This window comes from Syngnathus acus, chromosome 3 (assembly GCF_901709675.1).
Source record: "Syngnathus acus chromosome 3, fSynAcu1.2, whole genome shotgun sequence".
Taxonomy (NCBI): Eukaryota; Metazoa; Chordata; class Actinopteri; order Syngnathiformes; family Syngnathidae; genus Syngnathus; species Syngnathus acus.
This window is the reverse complement of record NC_051089.1, coordinates 2,320,974-2,339,935: the sequence shown is the minus strand read 5'-3', so window position 1 is coordinate 2,339,935 and position 18,962 is coordinate 2,320,974. Positions and strand designations below refer to the sequence as shown.

Here is an 18,962-nt window from a genome sequence, read left to right as displayed (position 1 = left end):
TTTGGATCAAAGTTTTCATAAAGCATAGACCATAAAAATAAAGGCCACAACTAAATCACAGTCCATGCAATTAAAAGAGGCCATATTTCCCTCCGGCAGTTTTTCCATCTTCAAAAAAGAGTCTCTGGAGTCATATATTATGCAGCAATAATTTACCTAATATTTACTGGCCATGCCTTTTAATATCCTCCCCACGGGTTCTCATGAATGATCAAAGAACTGCTTTAATATTCATTAAAATCACCTTTCAAATATTATGAGCTTTGTAATCGTTTGTTTGAGGATATCAAATGGGCATTCGTAGAATAAATATCTTTATCATAAGCATGATGATGTCATACTGTTGGTGTGCTTATTTAAAAAATACATTTGCATATTTTTTGGGGGATGATTTTGTTTCTGTGGTAAGCACAGGTCCCGACAGCGTGTGGATAATAATCTGGCGTTTTAGGTGAAGACATGCTTACATGCGCAGGCCATAGATTATGCCAAGACAAATAGATTAGCATGGGAGCAGTCTAATATTAGGATTCAAGGAATGATTAGAGGAGCGGTGTTATGTAATGATGAAAGATTCATAGCCGACTTTGAAAACAACAATAATATACTGGACATCGCTAGCAATGGTTCTGCCTAGCAACAAGAAAAATTCAAATTCAAATATCTGTCACTTCATTTATTTATTTTTATTTTTTTGCATTCCAGGGCATTCCATGGACATTGGTCTTCCCAAAAGACGTTCTCCAATTTAGAGTGTCGCCAGGAACATGGAGGGAATTCAAGGATGATTGTGTGGAGATGAAGGCGGGGGGGTAAATCTGATCTGACCAGTGCTGACGGCAGCATTGTGACATCCTCGCATCAGCCCCGTCTCGTGTGTGTTTGTGTGTGTGTGTGTGTGTGTGTGTGTGTGTGTGTGTGTGTGTGTGTGTGTGTGTGTGTGTGTGTGTGTGTGTGTGTTATATAACACTATGATAAATCTGCCTTTGGGATCTGACTGTGAAAACCGAGCCGCTTACCTGTATGTCAGGTGTGTCTGACAGCGGATCTTAATCTTATACATCAATCGGCTCACTGTATGTTGACACGAGCAGACACACGCAGTATTTTTGAATGATGACTATTATTATTAAATGTATTTATTGGATTCAAAGAGGAAGGGAAATCCAACTCGGATATTTTTGTTCACAACAGACAAAAAGCATAATGATTTAATGATGGTTTATTTGGAAAGCCTCATGTAACATTAAAGTGGCAAATTCAGCAAACTGCCCTTTGCAAAACAATAAAATATCACATTTACAATAAAAAGACATACCTCTTGATAAAATAAGTAACCTTACCGTAATTGGTAAGTTGCGCACGTATTTGAAGCTGACCACAAATTTCTCACTCGGAGGCTATGATTTGACCCAAATTTAAAATTACAGATCTAAAAATAGGAGAGGAAGTATGTCAAAGTCACAATTAGCCTGCCTGCCATCTTGGCAGCTGTAGAGAAAACGGATGGGTGCAGCGAGTAATAAACGAGGAGGAAAATTAATGTAGCCTCGCTCTGACCTTGAATGGTCACCAGCAAATTTCACAGTCGTCACATTTATCATTGAGGGTCGCCAAAAGGAAAGACAGTTAGTGTATCACGATTGAAGCAATTAAGCATCCTGTTGTTTAATACGTTTAATCCCTGTAACATTCCGTGGCTCACTTCCAGCTCTGTGCCCCGCCATCATCAAGTGGCCCACAACAGTGCCAGGGGCCAGCATGTCAGTGTTGGCGTTGGACCCAGGCCCGCCTTTTTGCGACCAACTCTCCCTGTCCTGACCTAGATCTCTGACAGTGAACAGCTGCGTCCTAAAGCGATGTGGTGCTGCCATCAGCAAAACAGCCAGGAGAGATAAATGTCAGATTGGACCTCAGCTGAGCCTCTTGATGCAGCTCAGTGCCCTGTGGTTTGTTTAGACCATCCGCAGACACTTGCCAGTTGACTACTGCTGCTGTTGTGGGATTATTTAAGCTTCTCCTGTTGTTGTCTTTTTTTTTTTTCTCATCAGAAGAATGTCTGTGTTCACAACGTTTGCCCAACACAAACCCAAATGAGGACAAGCAGTATATAAAATATGGACCGGTAGATTTCACGCAAGGATAAACTTTCCATGCACAAAATCTCTGACTGCTTAATAAATTAATTCATTAAAAATTAAAAAATTAATGCAAATACACCTTTAATGTCATATTCTTAGTTTGTTTGGTTGTGATTTGTTTTTTCTTGTCCCTTCTGTCAATGATATGTTTTCCTGGTGTTCACCTGTTTTCATTAGCCCCGCCCCCTTTGTGTCTTCCAATCAGCTCCCTCGGCCACTTATGTCTTGTCCAGGTATTCCTAGTTATCTCGTCAACTTGTCTATATTAAGTTCCCTTCTTTCTGTTCAGTCTTTGTTTGGCTGTTGTCCTATGTGCTGTGCTGTCTGCTGTTCATGCTAATGTTTGTTTTTTGTTTGATCGTTTCTGTTAAATTTGTCTTTATTTATCCCAGTACCATGTTTTGCTCTTTTGTTTCATTTATATTACTCCTGCAGCGTTTCCATGCGTTTGGGTCCTCTATCCCGTACACTGCACACGTGTTCTATCATCTGAGTGGTTTCATCCTAAATCAGTTTAGACATTCCTTTGAATGTCAAGTGCTGGCAGAGATTAAAATTATGACCGCTTAACACCATTTATAGGACTACAATGGAACAATATCAAAACCAATCTAATTGAATTTACGTCTATATTATTGTTTGCGCCGTCAAAACTTCTCTGGGTAGTGTCCTAAACTAAAAATCCCACAAGAAATATTACGTTTGAATTGACACCTATCTACATCATAGATAAGTAAAACAAACCAATTAAGCACACGTGTGGCAGATGGCGATCACAAGACCTAATTTACCTCGAGCAGTGGCACCACTGTTGCTGCGGCAGATTAACGGCCATGACTTTAGATTAGATTGGGGGCCCTTGTGGAAATGCACAGAAAGCAAGAAGATTACGACCAATGAGGTACCTCAAGCGAAGTGTTATATTTCTCTAAGCTACAGATATGTAGCTGTTTATCTGCTTTGTTTCAACAGATGGGAGCACTTTGGTGGGCAGTATATTGCTAACTAGTGTGTCTTTTAGTAGTTTGGGATTAAGGGGAGGTGGGGGAGTCTTCTGAGGCCACTGGGGTGGAAAATTGTCATTTTTCAGATGCATGTGAGGAAAAAAGACTTAGAGTAACTGGAAATAATCCACGCAAGCATGAGTAGAGCATGTAAGAAAGCAGAATTATGAATTGATTATTCAAATGAAATGAATAAAAACATTATTTTGCATGTTTTTGTTAAAATAATGGTAAATGTACGATGTTTTCCATTCATTCTTTTCTGAACAATAAGAACCACTTGCTTTCAATAGTGCTCTAATACCTCCCCGTACACACACACACAGACACACACACACACACACACCCTCTGGCTCATCTAGTGACTGCTGACACAGCCATTACTCACCAGTTTAAAGCAGCTCTTTGGCTGTGCAGCTCAGCCGCTTCGTTAAGGTTTTTGGGGAGGGCTTGAGTGCAAAGGGTCAGGCCATTGGGCATCTGGGATTACCACCGGCCAGCCATCTGCCATTCACAAAATAATCAGAGGGAAGAAATCAATTGCCTGGGTAAATATCGTACCCATTTAAAGACCAGTTAACTTCTTTCATGCTTGTACAATAAATTAGAGCTGATCGATGAGGTGAACGTGTCAAGAAACATTTGAATAACAATTCCTTCTTGCTATTGACACGTCTCAGTACTGCATTTGGTTCTGGTGATCAATATATACTGCACGAGGTACTACAAAACTACTACTTACTTACAAAATAAGGACTACTTTGTCTCAATTGGGAGTCTGAATAAACAAAAATTACATGTGGAGTTCCACAAGGCTCCATTCTTGAACCCCTTCTATTTGATTTCTACATGATGCCCGTTGCTCAGATTATCAAACAATATCTCTCATACTTATGTGTTAAATATACTGCCTTGGTGAATAATATTTATTTATGTCGATCTCATGGGGATAATCCGTATCAAAGCAATAAAACCATATGAGATTACATCTCATTAGATTAGGCTCTAAATAGTATTTTGTGCTTTGTTGCAAATACAACACATTGTTAAATAATTACATCAGCTATTATGACAAAAGTATTCACATCCTCTCTTTTTTTTATCTTCTATTCAAACTCCCAATTGCCTTAATCCTGAAAAAAAAAAAAGACTTTGGCCTAAAAACAATCTGTTGACAGACAGCAGCCGATCTGGCTACCCGAAGACAAATAAAATCCCGATTGAAACTGGGAAAGCCGGCGGCCTGTCTGAGGTCATTGCGGTGGTCATTTATTGTCTACTTGGCGAGTGTAATGCTCCAAAGAGGCGTCAGTGAGGGATTAGACACAAGCGGCACATGTCAGGGAGTGAGAGTGTGTGCCCAAGCGTGCTCGTCACTGAGCTCAATCCAAGCGCCGCAGACAGATTATAATTCCACGCAGGCACATGAAACACTCACCTGCAAGCATGTGATGGCTACAAAGCTAACAACATTGGCGCTGATTAAACAAATGAGATTTTAAAAATAGAAGTCAATAAAGAAGCGTGCCAATTTTGGACGGGAATGGAATCTTCTCAAATTCAAAATGGTCACCAGGTTACAAGATCTGTCTTTGATTTTAATATTTGTTAATTTATTTGGTTCAGAAATTAATCTATAATCACTTATAATATATAAGAGAGAGACATTTCTTTTCTGTTGAGGCTCACAATGAAACTGGGTGAAGTTCACCCTTCACAGTTCCTGAATAATCCCAACCACAATTAAAGTTAGACAGTCCGCTTCGCCTTCCACCATTTTAGATCCGTGTTGGATTTTAGCAAGCAGTGTCCTCAGCTGGCGAGCAGGTAGGCCGAAGGGCAAGCCGCTGCCATGTAATCGGGGTAGGGAACTTGAGCTGTGTCTCACCAGGTCGGCGTGGCCCCACTATCATCACGTTAGCTTATCTCCTATTGTAACCTACTGTAATTCCCCTGCTCATGATTGATGATGTCGCTGTCTGATTACACCAAGACAAAACACCGCCAAGATCATCTTTCCGCCTTGTATCCAACTCCGCGGACTCTGTGAGGTCCACAGTGGGAGGCTGATGGCTTTCTGTCACATGCACACCAGCAAAGAAACCACACAAACTCAATTTTAAGACAAATCGGGAAAAAAGATGGGATGGTTATACTTTTGAATTTACTATACACACAGGTGTGATTGTGATTATGGGACACACCATCATGCTTAAGCTCACAGTGCTGCTGTTCCAATCCATGTAGTTGCAAATACAAACATGTAGATATGGTGGCAACACATTTAATAAGATTACATTATCAATTTATCAGATCTGATAAGTATTTCAAGTGCAATTAATCATTTAGGCGGATGGGTCCGATGCTTTTGAGCCTGTCTTTGGGCTGACAAATCAGGCAGGTAACTTGTGCTCTTTTTCCATTGAAACAGTGAGCCTCACTTCTCTATGAAGTACATGAAGACAGATGCCTCATTATCCATGCCAAACGGGACAAAACAAGTCCTGCCCCCCCCCCCCTCTTGCCCCCCAGTAGGCATTTAGTTTCATGTGCACCAACACAAGGCAACCTGCACCAACGCCGAGCCGGGCTCATCTCTGACCTTAGAGTGCAGGTCGCTCACAGAGTCACATGAAACATTGAGTGGATCCAAAGGTCCCCACCAGCAGTGTTAACAGCAGCATTGTCCTTCCTCCCCCCTGACTCAACTCACTTGTAACAAGGCACCCCCTCCAGTGGTCAGGGCCACCCCACTGGAGGCACAGATACAGTGACAGACTTGAAATCCATTTATCTGCGCTTTGTGATGTGGACTGAAAATCACAATTTAATATCAAAGCCAACAATTTTTTTTTCTGAAGAAAAAAGTATTTGGGCTCAAGTTTGAATGTTAATTCAATTTAAATGTAGGCATCACGTTGTGAGAACATTAGACTGGCCATGAAAAAAATAACCATGCTGAAGCAACCCTCACCTAATTTTAGTCTGTGTGATTTATTTTATTCCCCTCTTTTCAAAGCACAAGGGGGCTTTGTGACATCTGTTTCAAACAATAACTCTGACATCACACACCGCTGACCCCCTACTGTGAAAATACTGTCATACAATAATTATCTGGGATTAGTTGTATTATTGTTAAATGAGAGTCTTTTGGGTAAATAATGAGGCACCTGCTCCCGAATATATGACGTCAGGTCAATATGCTGTAGTTTGGCAAATAAATGCGTTCAAGCGTAAGTAAACTGGAACATGGATAATACCACAAACATTCAGAGGCATATACTGCCCACTAAGCATTTTCTGGTTTAAAAGACCTATTTTAAACAACAATATTACTGCGTTTTCATACTTTACTGTAAATGTGTACTTGTAAAAAAGCCCTTTTTATCAAATTACAATGCCAGCTGCACGTTTGACGTTTGCAACAAATCAATTCGCGTTAAAATCGGTAAATAATTCAATTTGTTATCATGAATATCGGATGGCCGAGGATTACAGTACTGCAGTATCCCAAGCGCGCTCAAGCGTCCGAGGCGCCCTCTAGTGGTTATATTTATATGGTCCTCGAGACGAGGAATAGGCCGGGTGGAAATATCGCGAGATGATGACGCGTCCGCGCACGTTTGCGTAACATGATGGTGACTTGTGTCCTTTCATACTGAATCAGAGTGGGACCCATGGCGGCACATTTGAAGGTAAAATAACACTTTATAATATCACAGACATGACGGTAAAGTTCTTAAGCCACACTAATTTGCTGGGTTTGTTTTGTTGTATCTTGCAGTCATTCGTTAGGTTGGAGTTGCCACTTTGAGTGTCCTGAATTTGATTCACAGTGATCTTCTACTTCTTGTTTTCATAAAATAGCAATGAGAAAATGCCAATCAAAATTAGAATGACGAAATTGCTTGCACTCTACTTTGTTCTTCATAACTTGCAAACGACAGGAGAGGCAAAATAGCAAGAGTTGATGCATACAGAATATTATAATGGTATATCATCCAAATCTTGTTAATGTCTCTGTCAACTTGCATGTTTGTGATCTTTTCTCCTCTTTGTACAGAAGCAGCTAAAAGAGGCAGTGAAGGTCATTAGCTCGGGTAGCTTCCTCTTTGCTTCCTACCTCACAGTGGTGGGAGATGAGCGTTTCTATGCCAACCAACTGATGCCCCTGCTGCAAAGGCTAGTGGGGGCAGAGACGGCTCACGTGCTAGCCATAAAAATGATTAGTCTGGGTTTAGTTCCTGTCAATCGCTACCAGGACCCCGAGTCACTGGTGAGTTGATATTTTTACTGTCCAAGAGACAAAATTGTATCCTTGAAAACCGTGTTGATGCTCTGATGTGTGCAGGAAATTAACGTCCTGGGCCTGAAGTTCAAAAACCCCGTCGGGATCGCGGCAGGCTTTGATAAGCACGGGGAAGCGGTGGACGGTTTGTACAAGATCGGCTTTGGCTTTGTCGAAGTTGGGACCATCACCCCGAAACCGCAAGATGGCAACCCCAAACCGCGCGTGTTCCGACTGGCAGCAGACCGTGCCATCATCAACAGGTACGTCATTATTTAGGAACGCCACTGTTAAATATTAATCATGGCAAGGAATTGACCAGCTCAGTGGCCTCGTGGTAGAGTGTCCGCCCTGAGACTGGAAGGTTGTGGGTTCAAACCCCGGCCGGGTCATACCAAAGACTATAAAAATGGGACCCATTGCCTCCCTGCTTGGCACTCAGCATTAAGGGTTGGAATTGGGGGGTTAGATCCCCAAATGATTCCCGAGCGCGGCACCGCTGCTGCTCACTGCTCCCCTCTCCCCCAGGGGATGGATTAAAATCACATGGGGATGGGTTAAATGCAGAGGACAAATTTCACCACACCCAGATGTGTGTGTGACGATCATTGGGACTTTAACTTTAAAAGTTGAAATCCCTCATTGCAATTTATTTTAAATATGAGATGTTTCACTGTGTTCTAGATACGGTTTCAACAGTTGTGGTATTCTCGAAGCACAGCAGAGGTTGAAGGCCCGGGAGGCAGCTCAACAGGAGCAAACAAAAGGTTTGTTTTTTTTCTTTTATTTGTAATGCTTTCTTAATTTTGCCTCACTGGATATTTCACTGCGTCTGAGGCTTCTTGCGATGATGCCGATTATTTTTCTTTCTAGCCGGCTTTCCCCTGGGAATTAACCTGGGTAAGAACAAGGAGTCCTGGGATGCAAAGGCAGATTACTTGGAGGGGATGGCGGCGATGGGCCCGCTGGCCGACTACCTTGTGGTCAATGTCAGCAGTCCCAATACGCCGGGTCTGCGTGACCTGCAGGGCAAAGCGGAGCTCCGACGGCTCTTGCATACGGTTTGTTGAAACATCCGTTCGTTGCTCGCCTTCATGTGACGCTGCGTCTTATTTTAGAATAGAAATCGAAAACCAGTTTTGTTTCTGCCACCTCTTGTTCTCATGTGCTGCTATTAATGTTTTTTTCAGGTATTGAAAAAGCGGGATGGCATGCAGGGAAGACACAAGCCTCCCGTCCTGGTTAAGATCGCGCCAGACCTCAGCGCTCAGGACAAACGGGACATCGCTGATGTTGTTACTGAGGTCTGAAGTTTCAGTTCAAACTAATTTGGATTTGACGTCAGGCCCTCCCAAACACACACGGTGATGTTTTTTTTTTTCTGTAGCTTGGCGTGGATGGCTTAATGGTATCCAACACCACTGTGTCCCGGCCGGAAGCTCTACAAGATCCTCAAAAGTCTGAGACTGGCGGGCTGAGTGGGCAGCCCCTCAAAGACATGTCCACAAATGTCGTTAGAGAAATGTACAGACTCACCAAAGGTACATTACACGCCTTTATTATTTTTTTTCTCTCCCACTGCAAGTGTGGTAATGTTTTCTTAGGGAAAGTGACAATAGTCGGAATTGGGGGCGTGGCCAGCGGACAGGACGCCATGGATAAAATCCGTGCCGGTGCATCATTGGTTCAGCTTTACACAGCTTTGACCTACCAGGGCCCGCCCGTAGTCACCAAGATAAAGCGGGAATTGGAACAGCTTCTGAAGTGAGAAATGTTGACGTTTGTCAGATTTAACAGACTTGCTTGTTTTTTCCTTCATGTCTGTTGCTTCCCTTCCACTTTTTGCAGGGAACAAGGATTTAGCAGTGTTTCTGAGGCCGTCGGCGCAGATCACAAGGGATTAGATGGAGCCACTCGCAAAGAAAGCTGATGTCTCCGCCATCTCTGCAGCAGTCGTTCCTCCAGCTGGGCAGAAGTTCATCTTTTGTTACAGTGTAACAGCGATTAGCAAAACGCTAATACAAACATACTCGCCACTACGGACGCCTCAGTTGAGCGTTCTCGTTGTGCAACATGAATGCTGCTGTGCTCCTCTTGTGAACAGCATTGATTTATACTGTATGTATTTTATCTTCTATTTTTATGAAAGAGGTTAACGGTTCACACGAGAACATACACTGGTGCTCAGTTTGTGGTTGAAAACTTGGGGGAAAAGAGTCGCTCCAATGAGAAGTTTAATAATACACACAAAAGCAAAGTAGTCAAAGATGTGATCATCACCCCTCTTCAGATGGTTTTCGCCAAGTTACTTTCATTTTCTTACCACATTGAACCAAGGTGACCCAATGGCCTTTTGTATTAAATGTGCTATGAAAATAAAGCTGCAATTATGTCATTTTATTATCAAGAAAAAAAAAAGTACCCTGGACCCCTGCAAAAAAATGCAAATGTGGTGTAATGTATGAAGTAAACTGATTTCATTTCAAACATATTGAAGCACAGTTAGAAAGTTCAAGTTGCATGCGTTTATGAAAATCCAATAATTCTGTCCTATTGTAGTTGCCGTAGCTTGCTTCCCCCTCCCTTTCTTAAAAAAAAAGGGCGATTCCTTGCGCATGCGTACTGACTAATATGTATAGCCACAGTTTGAAGACGCTTCATCAAATAATTGTTTCAGAAAGGAGGACTGAACACACAACGTGCACCATCGACTAAAAGAATCATTTTAAATTTCGTGTCCGGGGGTTGAAGCTTCTATGATTAATTTAGCATAACCTGCTCGCGGCTAACAAAGAGACGTGTTTGACAGCAACACATCGCCAAGAGGAGATCGACAAAATGCAAAGTATTCTGATTGTCGCTTGAAAATGTGTGCAAGAAAGACAGCAGAGTGCGACGAGGACCTTTGTGGACCTTCGCGTTTCAAATTGGAGCCTCGAACTGTGCTGTTCAGCGCAGGTTTGTTCTCTTGTCAGTCTCACTTGTTTAGTAACTGTCAAATATATTCCTACGCTGTTTTTATTTACTGTTTACGTCGGTTCTTGCACAAAAGCATGTCTTCACTGTTCACGTTCATTACTCAAATAGATGATTGACCACGAATTTCAAAGTGGTGAGAAAAGGTTAACTTTTGTTTTCTTGTGTCCTGCAGTCCTCAATGAAGATCTTACTGAGCATGAAATTAAAAAAGAGGAGGAGTCAGAGTGTTCTCAAATTAAAGAGGAGGAGCCAGAGTATGTCCAAATTAAAGCAGAAGAGGGGAAGTCAAAACATCCTCACATTAAAGAAGAGGAGCAGGAGGACGAAATCACAAAGTTTCTTTTGACTGGTGTGAAGACTGAAGCGGGTGACTACGGAGGACCACAAACACACAACCTCTTCGCTCCACTTTCGGAAGGAGACGACATCACGTCAAGCTCTTCTGACACTGATAATCGTGATGATGATGATAATGATGACGAACACTCCAAAGGTGATGTGATGCGTCACACCGAAAACAAACAATTGAAATGTTCTCAGTGTGACAAAACGTTTGTCTACAAGTCGTCCTTGAAAAGACACACAAGAATACACACAGGGGAATCTTTTGCCTGCTCAGTTTGTGGGAGAAGATTCATTCAAAGAAGCACTTTAATCGCTCACACAAGAACACACACTGGAGAAAAACCTTTCGCCTGTTCCATTTGCGGTAAAAGCTATTCTCTAAAGCAAAGCTTAATATGTCACACTAGAACACACACTGGGTTAAAACCTTTTGTCTGCTCTGATTGCGGTAAAGAATTTTCGACAAAGGGAGAATTAACAGTTCACACAAGAACACACACTGGAGAAAAACCATTTGCCTGTTCAGTTTGTAGTAAAACATTTTCGCTAAAGGAAAGCTTAATAATACATACAAGAACACACACTGGGGAAAAACCTTTTGCCTGCTCAGTTTGTGGGAAATGTTACGCTAGAAAAGGGCGTTTAAGCAATCACTTAAAAACACACACTGGGGAAAAAACGTTTGCCTGCTCGGATTGCGGCAAAAGATTCTCTTCAAAGGCATATTTGACAAGACACACAAGAAGACACAATGCGGAAAAATCTTTTGTCTGCTCAGAATGTGGTAAAAGATTTTCTAGAAATGCAGATTTACGGGTTCACACAAGAACGCACACAGGGGAGAAGCCTTTTACTTGCTCCGTTTGTGAGAAAACGTTTTCTCTAAAGGAAAGCTTAATAAGACACACAAGAACACACACTGGGGAAAAACCTTTTGCCTGCTCAATATGTGGTAAAGGGTTTAGGATGAAGATCGAATTACAAATACACACAAGAACACACACTGGGGAAAAGCCGTTTGAATGTTCATTTTGTGGTAGACGATTCAGACAAAAGGGACATTTGAAAGCACACAGAAGAAGACATACTGGAGAAAAACCTTTTGGCTGTTCACTATGTGAACGAGGGTTCACGCTAAAGAAACTTTTAAAAGCACACACATGCGCACTGGCGAAAAACCCTTTGCCTGCGCAGATTGTGTCGCAAGATTCTCTCCAGGGAACAAATTAACTTTGCTCTGATGTTTTTTCTTTGTGTGTGATGTTCTTTATTTGCCTTGAGCATTGAAGTGTGGTATTCTCATTCTATTTAATGTCAAATGTTTCATGATGAATAAATAAAAGTGTCGTTAAAAATAAAAACATCTTGTCCTAGTGTACTACTTTGAAACCTAATACACCTTTTTTCATAACGTTTTTATTTTCTCAGAAAATAGGCGACTTTTTAAATGAATATGGCATTTAGGAGTAGATGTGAAGATGTTTATTTGGCGTTTGTATTATGAGGGCATCCTTGGAAAGTTTCTGATTCTTGACTCGGAAATTTGAGAACCCTACCTTACAAATGTCAACATGTCGAAAAACAGTTTACATCACTTACCAGTAAAGTCGAAGGTGCACAGCAGTTTCTCACGTCATGGTGCCGATAATATTCCTTTCACTTACTCAAATAGGCTTCAATAACGATTATGGCATCATGTCATTGAAATGTTCCTCGGGTTTATGTGTAAAGGAAACCATCCCATTGTGTAAGAGTGAAACGTTTGGAAACACAATTTCCTTGCACATGTGAAGAGTGTCAATTTGGTTTTATTGCAGTCAAACCCATTTTGGATCCATTAGTCTTCATTGTAAACATGTGAAGACATGCAGTACAATCAATGACGTAATGGAATCCATCACATCATCCCAAACTATGATACATAATTTACATACTATGCTTGGGAACTTGATTTGAGATGATAGTGTTGTATAATATGAAGAGCGGAAAATACATCAGAATTAATGTTAAAAAAATGAGTATTGTGTAGAATGAAAACTCAGGTGACTGATGATTATTAAGAAATGAACTCACAGCAACACATCACATCCCTCCAGTGTGCGTTCGAATGTGTGTTATCAAACTTCCCTTAACAGAGAAACGTTTGTCACAAAAAGGGCAAGTAAACGGTTTTTCCCCAGTGTGCGTTCGCATATGATTTTTTAAGTGCGTCTTTTGAGAGAATTTTGTGCCACAGTCTGAGCATGCAAAAGGTTTTTCACCCGTGTGCGTTCTCATGTGCTGAACCAACGTGGACCGAACAGTAAAACTGGTTTTGCAGACAGCGCATGTAAAAGGTTTCTCTCCTGTGTGTGTTCGTGTGTGAGTTCTTAGATTTTCCCTGCGAGGGAAACTTTTTCCACAAATTGAGCAAGTAAAAGGTTTCTCTCCAGTGTGTGTTCTCTGGTGAACAACCCACGCAGAGCGATCGCAAAATATTTTATCGCAAATCGAGCAGGAAAATGGCTTTTCCCCAGTGTGTGTTCTTGTGTGTGTTGTCAAATGGGCCTTCTCATAGAATGCTTGACCGCAGAATGAGCAGACGAATGGTTTTTCCCCCGTGTGATATCTCATGTGCCTTTTCAGATTCTTTTTGTGGCCAAACGTTTTGTCGCACTGAGAACATTTCAAGGGTTTGTTCACATCTTCTCTGGAGTGTTCATCGTCAGTGTCGGGATAGCGTGACATTGCGTCGTCACTATCTAATAGTGGAGTTAGCAGTCTGTCAGCTGTGGATCTTCCGCAGTGATCGCCTTCTGCTGTCAAGCGTTGACTCGCGCTGCTACTCGGAGGTTCAGTCCCTCTGTTGTGCTCGCTTCTGTCTTCATCATCTTCACTCTTTACGATGACACGGATCACCGGGAAGTCCAGCCCTTGAAGCTGCTCGCCCTCCTGACTGATGAAGCGCTGCTCCTCTTCTTCTTTGACGCTGGGGGGCTGCGCAAAGCAGAGCCCGATTCCACCACCGTCATCCATTGTGTGTGTGGCTGCAAAAGATGGCAAATTTCAAAATTAAAAGTAACGACTGTTGGCTAAATGTAAAGTATTGAAATCGGGGAAGAAAAATCATGTACGTAGGGCAGATACGGTTACCACTTAACAATCAAACAAACAAAAACACAAAGCTACTATACGAGTGAAAGTCAAGATTGCTCAAAGCTGCTGCAACACAACTTGAGGCTTGTCCGTCCGGGAGTTGACGTTATCGCTCGTTTGTTCGAGAAAGTTCAGAATGCGTATTTCGCACTTTTAAACATCTACTCTCGTTATTTCATAGAATCACATCACTTTACACTCTAATTGATTGCGATTAGCGCTGTGTTGCTAACTTCTGCGTCGCTTTGAAAGCAGATACCAAGCTAAGCTAAACCGGAGATCCTCGAAAGTGATCACATACCAGTTTAAATGGCGCCTGATAATTTCTAAGTTACGGTTACCCCGTTATGTGATAGAATTGAAAACTAAAATGAGATCACTATAACGCAAAAATAAACATTGTAACAGTAACTAATTTGATGGCAGTTAGGCGTACACTGTGCAACGCATTGGCTACGGCGACCCTGTTTGGACAAACTTAAAAAGAGCGTTCTTTCATTTCATGCATGTCCGGGTGGCAAAAGGCTGCCAACCCGAAGGTTCCGGTGGAATTATTTTGTATTTTTAATGAAGATAAAAGTAATACTCCACTAATTTACGGTAATATATCGACCTCAAACGCCAGACGTTTTGACATCATTTTCTCTTTCAAGGAGAAAATACCAAAGACTTAATTGATTCGTGATGCATTTATATTTCAAAAACACAACATTCATTATTATTTGTTTCATATATTATGACAAATTGTGAGTATCCACCACAGTCTCGATACATTTTCATTTCAACAAACTGTCAAATGAAAAATCAGGCATATGGAATTTGTTTTCCATAAAGAACACAATGCGGTAAAGAACGATATCCAATACTGCAATATGTTTTCTGTAAGTCACTATGGCGACATGGAAATTTGTAAACCCTTACAATGTAGAGAACACTTTTGAATATAGCTATCACCCAATCTTAATATGGACATTGTTACTTACTGTGTGTTCTCATGTGATTGTTCAAAGAGGAATGATAACTAAAGCTTGTTTGACAAATTGAGCAGGTAAAAGGTTTTTCTCCAGTGTGTGATCTTGAGTGCGTCATCAAATTTGTCCTTTGAGTGAACCGTTTGCCACATTCTGAGCAGGCAAAAGGTTTCTCTCCTGTGTGCGTTCTCATGTGCTGAACCAATCCTGACTGAACTCGGAAATTTGCATTGCAGACTGTGCAAGAAAATGGCTTCTCTCCAGTGTGTGTTCTTGAGTGCGTTCTCAAATTTCCCTTTCGGGAGAATCTCTGGCCACACTCTGAGCAGGCAAACGGTTTCTCACCTGTATGTGTTTGCATATGTGTTATCATGGATTCCTTTCGAGAAAATCTTCTTTCGCAGATTGGGCAAGAATAAGGTTTCTCCCCAGTGTGCGTCCTCATGTGTTTGACCAACAATGCACGCACTCGAAAACTTGTGTTACAGATTGAGCAGGGAAAAGGTTTTTCTCCAGTGTGTGTTCTTGTGTGTGCTATCAATGTTGTCATTTCAGAAAACCCTTTCCCGCAAAATGAGCATACAAAAGGTTTCTCTCCTGTGTGAATCCTCATGTGTCTTTTCAAATTCCTCTTGTTGACAAACACTTTGTCACATTCAGAACATGTCAAGCGTGTGTTGACAGTGCGACATGTCCCATCACCTTTGGCGTGTTCATCATCACTGTCATCGTTATCTGACATTGGAGCGACGAGGCTGCCAGCTTTGGATCTGTGCTCACAAAGCTCATCTTCATCGTCTTCACTCTTTACAATGACACAAATCACCGGGAAGTCCACTGCTGGAAGCTGCTCTCCACCCTGACTAATGCTGTGTTCATCTTCTTCCACTTTAATATAGGATGGCTCCGGCTCCACGGGCGGAAGCTGGATTTCTACTGCTCTCATCCCTCCGATGTCCATTGCTGGTGTTTTGATGGTATGATATCAAACTGGAATGATCAGAGAAATGATCACGATCATCAAGAGGATTCAAATTTGGCTACTAATAGGGAAAAGGTACAATAGCAGTGCAAGAGATTTAAAAGCATGCACAGAAGTGAAAGAAGCATATGACATCGAGTTGAGCAGAGCCACGGACTTCGTGGTTGTGACGTGAAACCAAACGATAGCCAATCAGGAAGCTCTCTGAAACTGGAGACCAAATAAGACTTTTTGACCTACTAACGTTTTGGGGAAACGGTGTTGATCATCTTCAATTGGGGAAAACGTTTTGATAATCTCCAATTGGAAAAATCGCTCTTTGCACACGTACTTTTAATGATAGGAGAAATATGAATGTTTGAATTAGAGAAGTCGGCAAACCTGTTATGTGCAATGCAACTTGAGACTTCCTGAAACTAGATTCCCGTCCGTTTCCGCTCTTTTGGATCGGAAAAGTCCCTCGTCGTACTCTTGGTATGTTTTGCAACTTCCGCGTCTCTTTGTTTACAGAGAGCGAGGAAGAGAAAATAGCTCGGAGAACGTAGGACTGCACCGAGGCTAGTTTATCCAAAAGAGTAGAGTTACTGACGTTCAAATAGTTATATGAAATATTTTCTGGATGGACAAAATCAGCGTCGTCATGAACGATTTGACAATAACACCAGTCTTTCTTCTGGTAACCGGATGTGAAGCCGAGTCGTTTCAATCTACGGCAGGCCACTTGGACAAAATTGTTTACTCACAAGCGATGCCTCTGCGAGGAATGAGGGCACACATCGGTGAAGCGGTTTCATTATAATGTTTTACGTGGTGTGTTTGTGTCACAAATCACATGTTATAATCGTAATATCATTTTTTAATTAGCTACTGTACGGAACAGTACAACCACTCGTTAAAAACTGCAACGGGGGACACCTACTGGTCAGAACGGTGTGGCATTAAAGCGCATGCAAAAATACATTCAGCTGGAAAAAAAAACCAATGCCACAGTATCGTGTTTATTTTTAATTAGTTCAGTATTTATTATGGATATCCAGAAGCGATCCGGCATGTTGTAGACGCGCAACTGTAATAACCTAGTTAACGGCACCCCGAGTAGTGTTCAAACTAATTCACTACTACAGACACGTCACAATATTGTGCGGTGATTATCAACTGAATCGAGCGCGTCTACAGAAATCACTAATCAGTTCGAATATCAATATGCATTTATTAAATTATTTTAATTTTTCCCCCTAGTCGAAACATGACATTTGACTACACGCAGAGATTACACACTATAAACCCTAAACAACATTTTTCACATTTGTGTCCTCGAGTACAATCTGCGGGCGTTTTGGAAACATTTATTGCACTTAGAAGGTAGGTTGGAAAATATAAACTCTACATATTGAAATGTTGAGGGATTGATTTATGAAAGAGCCTTCAAGTTTTCCCTTCATTTCCAGTCCTTCACTGACTGCTGCTGTTCTCACCAGCACACTTGTGTCTGTCAACTTGAAATTTGTGAGTAAATCTTTTATCACACACACTGCAGCCAAAAACTTTCTCCCCGGTGTGTGTTTTCATGTGTGTTGCCAACGCTGAACGAACCCGAAAGTTTTTATTGCACACTGAGCAGGTGTATGGTCTCTCTCCAGTGTGTGTTCTTGTGTGTATGATCAAGCTTCCTTTTTGAGTGAACCTTTTGCCGCAAACCGAGCATTCAAAAGGTTTTTCCCCCGTGTGCGTTCGCATGTGTATCATCATCACCGAGTGCACCCTAAAACTCGTGTTGCACACCGAGCAGGTGAAAGGCTTCTCCCCAGTGTGTGTTCTTGTGTGCGATATCAAATGGCCTTTGTGAGCAAATCTTTTATCGCAAAATGGGCATGTAAAAGGTTTCTCCCCAGTGTGCGTTCGCATGTGTGTCGCTAGTGCGGAATTATCGCGAAAACCTTTGGTGCAGAGTGAGCATGTATAAGGTCTTTCTCCTGTGTGTGTTCTCATATGTGCCACTAAACTTGCCCTCTGAGAGAACCTTTTGTCACACAGTGAGCAGGCAAAAGGTTTTTCTCCTGTGTGACAGCGCCGATGTCTTTTCAATGTTGAGTTGTCACTAAACGTTTTGTCACAATCTGTACATTTAAGATGTCCACTGTCCGTCTGACTCCTCGCATCACCTTTAGGCTCATCAGCATCGGGAAGGTGTGGCAGCGCATTATTGTTGTCTGGTAATGAAGCTGAGAGACCTTCTCGTCTCTTTTTGCTTTGAATAAGTTGACGCTGTGAGGATTGAGGCTTGTCTTCATCTTCACTCTTTACGTGGACGACAGTCAATGGGAACTTGGCGATGTCAGCTTCCTCCTCCTCTTCTTTAATGCAAGTCTCTTCTAGCTCCTCCCTGGGGCTCCACTCTTGCTCAGGGACAAGATTATCTTTGCTGCAACTTTTTGCAGGTCTACCTTCACCAACGTCCTCCATTGTTTGTGTGTCTGCAGAAAAATAACCCAATTTAAATTTGCACTGAGAGGAAAATTAATCATTCGAACCTATGAGCCAATTTTGCTTATACGTGGTGTGTCTTAAAATAATTTGTGTCAGGTTCTGGAAAAACATATTTCAAAAGTGAAAGAAGTGAACAAACCTGCGCTGTTCAATCCAAACTGAGGCTTGAAAACAGCCTTCAATATTTGACGCTGTCGCTCGTTCTCTGCTTTTGTACGACAAAGCTCCTCCTCGTATTCCGCTATCGTTCTTTGGAAGACTACAAATACTTCGTCAACAGCCGCACTCAGTCGCTGATTTAGCAACGCTCTCAACATTTGCACTTTGCACATTTTTCACTCGGCAATCACAACACTTGACACACTCGATCTTTGCTTTAGCGGCTAACTTCCACGTCTCTTTGTTTGCAGCCAACAAGCGAAGCCAATTTGAGGGACCTTCAGACGAGTTTATCCAAGCAGTAAAAACAACAACGATGTTTTTTACAAATACATACAAAAGAAACGACGCATTAACCGGTACAACAACCACGCCAGCTTGTTTGGGTGTGTTGATGCTAATGTTCATCCTCAGTCCTTTTTTTCTTGTCCTTTTTTGGCGTTTTACTAACTGGATTAGGACATTACTGCC

The 18,962-nt window shown here is 41.8% G+C and overlaps 5 protein-coding genes across 10 annotated transcripts; 2 read left to right on the top strand and 3 right to left on the bottom strand.

Moving 5' to 3' along the window:
* Positions 1 to 6,735: 6,735 nt before the first annotated feature.
* dhodh (dihydroorotate dehydrogenase) lies at positions 6,736 to 9,820 on the top strand. Of its 3 annotated transcripts, none has more exons than XM_037246597.1 (9): positions 6,736 to 6,840; positions 7,209 to 7,421; positions 7,497 to 7,696; positions 8,118 to 8,200; positions 8,307 to 8,494; positions 8,624 to 8,737; positions 8,821 to 8,974; positions 9,038 to 9,197; positions 9,282 to 9,820. In XM_037246597.1, the coding sequence occupies exons 1-9, from the start codon at positions 6,823 to 6,825 to the stop codon at positions 9,361 to 9,363; spliced, it is 1,212 nt and encodes a 403-aa protein (XP_037102492.1). In that variant the 5' UTR covers positions 6,736 to 6,822; the 3' UTR covers positions 9,364 to 9,820. The 3 variants fall into 3 exon arrangements, with proteins under 3 accessions (XP_037102492.1, XP_037102493.1, XP_037102494.1); XM_037246598.1 differs by having other exon boundaries at positions 6,750 to 6,840; positions 7,212 to 7,421; XM_037246599.1 differs by lacking the exon at positions 6,736 to 6,840 and adding an exon at positions 6,930 to 7,137.
* A 151-nt stretch (positions 9,821 to 9,971) lies between these two features.
* On the top strand, positions 9,972 to 12,135 carry LOC119120007 (gastrula zinc finger protein XlCGF17.1-like). 3 transcript variants are annotated; one of them, XM_037246582.1, is made up of 3 exons: positions 9,972 to 10,391; positions 10,585 to 10,978; positions 11,312 to 12,135. In XM_037246582.1, the coding sequence occupies exons 1-3, from the start codon at positions 10,301 to 10,303 to the stop codon at positions 11,985 to 11,987; spliced, it is 1,161 nt and encodes a 386-aa protein (XP_037102477.1). In that variant the 5' UTR covers positions 9,972 to 10,300; the 3' UTR covers positions 11,988 to 12,135. The 3 variants fall into 3 exon arrangements, with proteins under 3 accessions (XP_037102477.1, XP_037102476.1, XP_037102475.1); XM_037246581.1 differs by having other exon boundaries at positions 9,974 to 10,391; positions 10,585 to 11,675; positions 11,844 to 12,135; XM_037246580.1 differs by having other exon boundaries at positions 9,980 to 10,391; positions 10,585 to 12,135.
* A 608-nt stretch (positions 12,136 to 12,743) lies between these two features.
* On the bottom strand, positions 12,744 to 14,041 carry LOC119120026 (oocyte zinc finger protein XlCOF6.1-like). Of its 2 annotated transcripts, none has more exons than XM_037246612.1 (2): positions 13,955 to 14,041; positions 12,744 to 13,782 (listed from the first exon to the last, which is right to left on the bottom strand). In XM_037246612.1, exon 2 carries the CDS (start codon positions 13,770 to 13,772, stop codon positions 12,840 to 12,842), a length of 933 nt encoding a protein of 310 aa, XP_037102507.1. In that variant the 5' UTR covers positions 13,773 to 13,782; positions 13,955 to 14,041; the 3' UTR covers positions 12,744 to 12,839. The 2 variants fall into 2 exon arrangements, with proteins under 2 accessions (XP_037102507.1, XP_037102506.1); XM_037246611.1 differs by having other exon boundaries at positions 12,744 to 13,787; positions 13,960 to 14,031.
* A 525-nt stretch (positions 14,042 to 14,566) lies between these two features.
* LOC119120025 (gastrula zinc finger protein XlCGF8.2DB-like) lies at positions 14,567 to 16,564 on the bottom strand. Its single transcript, XM_037246609.1, has 2 exons — positions 16,227 to 16,564; positions 14,567 to 15,853 (listed from the first exon to the last, which is right to left on the bottom strand). Exon 2 carries the CDS (start codon positions 15,822 to 15,824, stop codon positions 14,868 to 14,870), a length of 957 nt encoding a protein of 318 aa, XP_037102504.1. The 5' UTR covers positions 15,825 to 15,853; positions 16,227 to 16,564; the 3' UTR covers positions 14,567 to 14,867.
* A 263-nt stretch (positions 16,565 to 16,827) lies between these two features.
* Positions 16,828 to 18,922, bottom strand: LOC119120016 (zinc finger protein 771-like). Its single transcript, XM_037246593.1, has 2 exons — positions 18,472 to 18,922; positions 16,828 to 18,319 (listed from the first exon to the last, which is right to left on the bottom strand). Exons 1-2 carry the CDS (start codon positions 18,662 to 18,664, stop codon positions 17,298 to 17,300), a joined length of 1,215 nt encoding a protein of 404 aa, XP_037102488.1. The 5' UTR covers positions 18,665 to 18,922; the 3' UTR covers positions 16,828 to 17,297.
* Positions 18,923 to 18,962: the final 40 nt, after the last annotated feature.